The sequence below is a fragment of the Macrobrachium nipponense genome, chromosome 49 (genome assembly GCF_015104395.2).
Source record: "Macrobrachium nipponense isolate FS-2020 chromosome 49, ASM1510439v2, whole genome shotgun sequence".
Taxonomy (NCBI): domain Eukaryota; kingdom Metazoa; phylum Arthropoda; class Malacostraca; order Decapoda; family Palaemonidae; genus Macrobrachium; species Macrobrachium nipponense.
In genome coordinates, this window is record NC_087224.1 from 5,252,828 (window position 1) to 5,261,093 (window position 8,266).

Below are 8,266 nucleotides of genomic sequence, written 5' to 3' on the forward strand. Positions count from 1 at the left end.
ATATATATATATATATCTATATCTATATATATATATATATATATAGAATATATTATATATATATATATCTATATATATATATATATATATATATATATATATATATAATGTATAATATATATATATAATATAATATATTGTTATATATATTATATATATATATATATATATATATATATATATATATATATGCAGAAGCTACGTAAATGGGGATAAAATCAACAATGATGTAAAATCCTTCTGTAGTTTTAAATTCCTGTACAAGAAATATATATTTTAAACTATAGAAGGATTTTGCATCGTGAATTGTATCCACCCCCCCGCTCCACACACGCACACACACACACGCATACATATATATATATATATATATATATATATATATATATATATATATTCAAAAGTATCCTGACGGATACTTTTGAAAGACATATCTCTCAGTGGAGGTGGAACATACATCCTGCCTATGTGAAGTCTCCATAGAGACTGAGAGTGTCCAGCCCTGTGATTGGCTTATCAACAGCCAATCAGGAGCGTCGTAAGGGACTGGCCTAGACATTAGATGCACGGTTGATGTGAATCTACTATAGCCCCATGTCCTTTAAAATATACAGATCCTAGTCAATCTAACATGATAATGTAGCCTAATTCAATTCTGTGAGGAAAAACTGTAAACTATTGAGGTCATTGGTTCCACAATATAATATTTAAATGAAAACGTGCGTATCTGCTGCCATGCTCCACCAGGATATGAACCTGGGTACTTCCGCTTGGCAGGGGGGCACCATAGCTGCCTGTAAGTTCCTGTGTCAATTAAGGTTTAGTTAGCGTCAAGGGAAGCCACTCAATTGATGACTTTGAAATGGGACCGGAATATTGTCGTACTATAAATTCTGGTTCGTCATGTTCCAGGTACATACGTATAATTTATATGTGTATATATTTATCTCAGAATGAATACCATCCACTCTACGTTTTGCGCAGAATTAGTGCCATCATGGCACCATTCTTTATATAGAAAAGATTCATTCATATTCTTTCATTACCATTTAGTAAAGAGTCCCAAGGTCTTTTTGGTAAAGGATTATACATAGTAATATCTTGACAATATCCCATATCCTTTTGTTGAATGTTTGAAATTGGGAATCAGTTGACAAAATGTAAAAGAAATATAAATAAAAACAAATCCATCGGGCCAGCTGTCTAATCTTTAATAATAATAATATTAATAATAATTTAACCATTATTTAGCAGAGAACTTATGACACGACACTTTTCTTTTGGGCAAAAATAAGTAATTTCAGTCTTTTTGGACCAGATAAAAAGTAATTTTATTTTGACAGAAATGAAATTAATCTTTTTTGGAAAGAAAACAGTCATTTTTTTGACAGAAAGGAAATTAATATATTCTTTTTGGAGAGAAAAATAGTAATTTTATTTGGACAGAAATGAAATTGATCTTTTTGGAAAGAAAAAAAAAACTAATTTTATTTTGGCAGAAATGAAATTAATTCAATCTTTTTTGGAAAGAAACAAGTAATTTTATTTCGGCATAAATAAAATTAATCTTTTGGAAAGAAAAAAAACTAATTTTATTTTGACAGAAATAAAATTAATCTTTTTTGAAAGAAAAGGAAAGTAATTTTATTTCGACAGAAATGAAATTAATTCAATCATTTTGAAAAGAAAAAAAGTAATATTATTTCGACAAATGAAATTAACTTTGTGGAAAGAAAAAAGTATTTTTATTTTGACAGAAATGAAAATAATCTTTTTGGAAAGAAAAAAGTAATAATTTTATTTTGACAGAAATTAAATTAATCCTTTTGAAAATAAAAGTAATTTTATTTTGACAAATGAAATTAATCTTTTTGGAAAGAAAAAAAAAATCATTTTATTTTGACAGAAATTGAATAAATCTTTTTGGAAAGAAAAATAAAGTAAATATATTGATATCTTTGAACAGAAAAAGAAAAACATTATTATAGTTATTTGTGGACATGAAAGAGACAAATGTTTGTATTTCCCATGGAAGGGTGACCTCGATTTCTCGTGTTTTCATTTTGGGGCCGATTTTTTCTTTTCCTTTTTTTATTTTATTTTTTTTTTTTTTTTTGACGCTTATCTATTCCGTGATCCTCTAGAGGCAACACTGAAGAACCCTTTCCTTTGATGTAGAACAATGTTGATACTATTCAGCGCCATCTAGTTGTCTGCGAACTTTTTTTATTTTAATCATTGCATATTTGCACGTATACAGGGATAACGGCTCAGTGATGCGATCGGCATGGTCTTGGCCTGCCACCTCGGTGGCCGCGATTTCGATTCTCGGCCTTTCCACTGGGGGGTGAGAGATGTGTATTTCTGGTGATAGAAGTTCACGAATCTCGACGTCAAGGCGTTGGTCCCGTTGCTGAATAACCACTGGTTCCATGCAACTTAAAAAAACACCATACAAACAAACAAACATTATACCTTTAAGGGCGGTATAATGAAGGTTACGCTATAATTGCATCTAAATCTGTCCATTCGTTCTTGAGGTATTTTCCGAAAACGACCGCAAAGAGAAAGATATGGTTGACTGCGAATCATATAAATACACACTATTATATACATGTGTGTGTATAAATGCATATATATAATATATCTAGTACATTGGTTCATATTTACTTCATGAACTAATAATAATGAACCTTCGAGCATATACCTTATTATACCCTATCTTGAGTATCCTCTATTGTATACATTTTTTTCAAATACCTCATTCCACCATTATTATTTCTTAAATTTATCTTCATTTCTGGTATTCCATTTTCTCGTATTTCTCGTCCATCTAATTACAGTTATTCTTCATTGGTTTTATTCCTCTTTTATCGTTTTCGTCTTTATTCTTCCTTTTAATAAAACATTTTCTTGGTGAGTCTTTATTCCCGTTTTGTTATTATCATCTTCTCTATTTTTCCTTCTAATATACGTTCGCTCTTTTTCTTATCTCTCCATTTCTTCAATTCTTATCGTTCTTTGAACTTTTCATTGCCGGTCTTATCTAGTTCAGTCATTCCTAATTCTCTTCTTCCTTATTATTCCCTCTTGCAACATTCTCGTCTTCATCCTCTGTTTGCTTCTTTCTCGCTTTTTATTGCTCGTTTTACCGTGTTCGGTCTTACCTAATTTCTACCTATGTGTTATCATTACCTCTTTCTGCATTCGTCCTATTAAACCTACTTTTCTTCCTTATTCCTCTTCCTCTTCTCTTTTCCTCCTCCTCCTCCCTTTTATCCTTCTTTATTCCCTCCTTCTCTTCCTCAAACGCCTAGAAGTTCATCCTAATAGCTTGATTGAGGATTAGCGCGAAAAAGGGCTGAGAGATGGTTTCCATGGCAACCAGGTATTCAGAGATGCGACCCAAGAGATGCTTCTGCACTGGAAAGATCTTGTCGGTGGACTTAACAAAAAAAAGGAAAAGAATAAAAAATAAAGATTTTACAGAACGCCGTCTTTGAAGATGTGCGGTACTATCACTTCCCTTGAAGAGAGGTTATTGGTACGTATTAAATTCTCCTCTCTCTCTCTCTCTCTCTCTCTCTCTCTCTCTCTCTCTCTCTCTCTCTCTCTCTCTCTCTCTCTCTCTCTCTCATACCCCTTCGTAAGAAGATTGCAAAACGACATTCTTATGGTTATTCAAATTGTCTTGAAGATAATTATACTGAATTACCCTTGATGGCAATTGCAGAGACTGAAAATGATGCCATGTAACAATGTAATCATCGCAGAAACTAAAACTTGATTTTCCATTTTACTTCCAGGAGACGAATTATCGAAAGAAGTCCTCAAGGTCTCGTTCAGTTGGTACGTGACCTAACGAGAAACTGCTGTGGAGAGGCGACGCCCTATCGAACGGTCTGTGAATTTTACTTTTAGTTCTAGAAGTTTTTTATTTATTTATTTTTTTATTCATTGTAGTAGTGGCAGTTCCATTTTGCTGATTGTATTTGTAACTCTGTAATGCGTATTTTTAAATGACGGATGTCCTCCTCACGCTATACGATAGATTTTGCCATAAGGTTCTTTATAGCGTCTCTCGGCCCCTATCTGCAACACCCTTTCATTCCTTTTACTGTACCTCCGTCCGTATTCGCTTCCGTCCATCTAACATTCCTCAACCCTTTTCCAACATTTGTTTCATAGAGGTTTGAGGTCTTTAGAACTTTTACCGTCAATTTCCGTTTCAGCGCTGAATGACCTCGTAGGTCATCCATACGCTTGTCGTTTGGCCTTAATTTTATATCCTGTTGTAGATTCACATCACCCGTGCATCTGATGTCTGGGCCCGTCTCTTACGACGCTCCTGATTGGCTGTTGATAAGCTAATAAGCCAATCACTGGCTGGAAATTCTCAGTCTCTCGTGAAAATCCTCATAGGGAAGATGTATGTTCCAGCCGTCCTGAGGGATACTTTTAAAAGTCGTATACCTCAGGAGAGGTGGAACATACATACATCATGCCTATGTGAAGTCTCCAGAGAGACTGAGAGTTTCCAGCCCTGTGATTGGCTTATCAACAGCCAATTAGGAGCGTCGTAAGGGACTGGCATAGACAATAGATGCACGGGTGATGTGAATCTACTGTAGTTCCAATTATGTTCCACGTTTTGAATAATGACAGCGAGATGTCGATCCTTTATCTAGAATTCCTTAGAACGATTTCGACCTTAGTGTTTTGTTTCTATTTTGTTCGTATATGAATTCTAATTTCCTAGATAGACGCCATTTTTATCTGTTGTTTGTCGGAAGTATTTTTCGTGGGACAAGTATTTGATCCACTGGATTATTTAAGTAATGGCCGTTTTATTGCCGTCATATTTGCACTCTTTCAGAAAATTTATTATTATTATATATATATATATATATATATATATATATATATATATATATATATATATATATATATATATTTCCTTTGTCTATCACAGTCCTCCAATTCGACTGGGTGGTATTTATAGTGTTTGAGGGTTCCGGGTTGCATCCTGCCTCTATCACTTTTCTTACTGATTGCGCTGTTGCTGTATTATTATTATTATTATTATTATTATTATTATTATTATTATTAAGAAGATCGACCCTATTCATATGGAAGGAGCCCACCACAGGGGCCACTGACTTGAAAGTTCCTCCCTGGACGAGTGGTTTTCGCGCTAGGCTGCCAATGTGGTGGTCCGAAGTTCGATTCTCGGCTCGGCCAACGCGGAATCAGAGGAATTTATTACTGGTGATAGAAATTCATTTCTCGAATAAATGTGGTTCGGATCCCACAATAAGCTGTAGGTCCCGTTGCTAGGTGACCAATTGGTTCCTAGCCATTTAAAAATATCTAATCCTTCGGGCCAGCCCTAGGAGAGCTGTTCATCAGCTCAGTGGTCTGGTAAAACTAAGATATACTTAACTTTTCACTGACTTGAAATTCTTTAAGCTTCCAAAGAATATTAATGTGTTCTTTAGGAGAAGGCAAAGGGAAATAAAGAGAGAAGTCCCACATATTAAGAAAGAAAAAATAAATATATAATTAGATAGAAATGTATTAAAATGCAAGACGAATAGTATTAGGTTAGTGATGTATTGCGTTTTGGGGCCTGAACTTCTGAATAAGTTCGAATTGTACGACGTCCTCTGGGAAGGTGTTGACGAAAAACGAAGAATAATTACTGTACAAACAACGCGATTTATCAACCCCATCATTAATTTCTCTGCGCGAGCATCTTCGTCGACGAGAAAGCCAAAAAAAAAAAAAAAAAAAAAAAAAAAAAAAAACTACGAGATTAAAAAAAAGAAGAAAACAAATTAAAAATTCCTCCTCATTTATTTTATCTCTAAATACGTGATTCTACTTTCATTTCGGCTTCTCTCACAATGATACAAGAATCTTCTCCGTTGGTGGGGGGGTTATAGCGTTCGTGAGTGCACCTCATGCGGTGCACTGTAGGCATTACGTAAGGTTCTTCTGTAGCGTCCATTCCTTGGGCCCCTAGCTGCAACCCCTTTCATTCCTTTTACTGTACCTCCTTTTATATTCTCTCTCTTCCATCTTACCGTCCCAGAGACTGGGCGTTTGGTAGATAGATAGATATCCTATCTATCTATCGACACAAGAAGTGTTGTGTACGTAAAGTTGATAATCCTGTGTGTAAAGATATACATTTGACACTTACTGAAAGGGGTCTTCTTCATCTCTCTGGCTTTGAAGGTCAGTGAGGGATTTGGGTTCTTGGTTTGTGTATCGGACGGGAAGATTGTCATTTGTTTTGTTTTTTTATTTGTAAAATGTATTTCTCGTTTCTTAACATGGAGTTCTGAGTATTATTCGATGGAGGAGAGAGAGAGAGAGAGAGAGAAGAGAGAGGATGGAGAGACGGAGAGAGAGACGAGAGCGAGAGAGAGAGAGAGAAACTCGAATGGCTCCCGAGGCTCCTACGGAGGAGGCTCTGAGAAGCGTCACTCCAAAAATCCTCCGTAGAAGGAATGCCGATTGCAATCGTCCTTTTGAAGGGTCATCCTCGACCTCTCCAGTCCTCGATATTGAGAACCCAGGATCTTTATTTCATTTTTATTTTCATTTTTATTTATTTTACTGAGAATATATCTCTCTCATTCTTGCCCAAGTTGCACCAGTGCTTGGCGTCGCTGATTGAGGTCAAACACACTTTTTTTAGAGATGGCTACTTGTCTGTCCGTCCGCACTTTTTCTGTCCGCCCTCAGATCTTAAAAACTGCTGAGGCTAGAGGGCTGCAAATTGGTATGTTGATCACCCACCCTCCTATCACCAAACGTACCAAATTGCAGCCCTGGAGCCTCAGTAGATTTTAGTCTATTTAAAGTTAAGAATAGCCATGAACCAATAAATAAAAACAAATAAAGCAGCTGTGTGACAGCTTCGATTTGCGTCATCTCTCTCTTCCGGGACCCAATTATTTTTGTCTTTGCCATCTGCAGCTCGAATTAATCATTCCTCTGATATTAATAACGGAAAATCAGGCCATCCATTTTTACAGGTCATTAGTCCTGGTAATTAGTGAGGGAAAGAGTATTTGGTTTCCAGGGAATCAAGTTCTTTCCGGTTTGCGAAGACTGGAGCTGTGTCTCGAAGCTTCTGGTGGATTTGGATTCCAGCCCCGTTGGTGGGATAGTGCCGTTAGTGCATCTCATGCGGTGCACTGTAGGCATTCCTTAAGGTTCTTTGCAGTCTCTCTTAGCCCCCTAGCTGCAACCCCTTTCGTTCCTTACTGTACCTCCGTTCATATTCCTCCTTCCATCTTGCTTCCCTCTACCATAGTGGAACTGCTGTGAGGTTTTCCTTCTGTTACACCTTTCAAACCTTTTAGTGTCAATTTCCGTTTCAGCGCTGTATGACCTCATGGGTCCCAGCGCTTGGGCTTTGCCCTAAATTCCATACACTATTCCATTCCTATTTGACCCAAGACGACGCTGGGATCTGTTCACGAGTTGGGTCGACTGGTAGGACCCAACTATACCCTCTCAGCTAAGGTCAAGGAAAGGTCATCTGTGAAGGATACCTAGGAAGCGGAAGGTGTATATATATATATATATATATATATATATATATTATATTTTTTTATATAGATATATATATATATATATATATTTCGTCCGGTTCCCATCGGATACTCCACTTCCGGTATTCATCATTCATTGAGATAAATAATGAAACATTTTAACATTTTTTCTAAATGACACTTTCGAGTAGAGGAAAGACATTTCATTGTTAAATCATTGCATACTTAAACTCTTATGATCAGTCAGCCATCAGGATTTCCGACCTATGATGCAACTGGATGACGGGAAAGTCGTGGATTTCATCTTCTTGAGACAAATCCGCTAATTCGAGAAACAGAAATATTTATATCTTAGTTGTCGACCGAAACGAGAATCACAGAGAAACTAAACAAAGAATTGGAACCGGGTACTGGCTGGCACGAATACTATCAAATTTTATTTTATTAAGTTGATATTATACAGGAATTGATTCAGAAGATTATGTATATATATATATATATATATATATATATATATATATATATATATATATATATATATATATATATATATATATATGTGTGTGTGTGTGTGTGTGTATGTATGCATACACACACACACACACACACACACATATATATATATATGTATATATAATATACAAATATCATATATATATATATATATATATATATATATATAAATATATATATGTAAG

At 35.4% G+C, this 8,266-nt stretch overlaps 1 protein-coding gene across 1 annotated transcript in view; it reads left to right on the plus strand.

The window, feature by feature from the left end:
• Positions 1 to 3,921, plus strand: part of LOC135205284 (uncharacterized) — a 290,446-nt gene extending 286,525 nt beyond the window's left edge. The window contains exon 6 of the mRNA XM_064235670.1: positions 3,807 to 3,921. Within this exon, the coding sequence (XP_064091740.1) occupies positions 3,807 to 3,862 (56 nt within the window). The 3' untranslated portion in view covers positions 3,863 to 3,921. The remainder of the gene's footprint in view (positions 1 to 3,806) is intronic.
• The last annotated feature ends 4,345 nt before the right edge of the window (positions 3,922 to 8,266 follow it).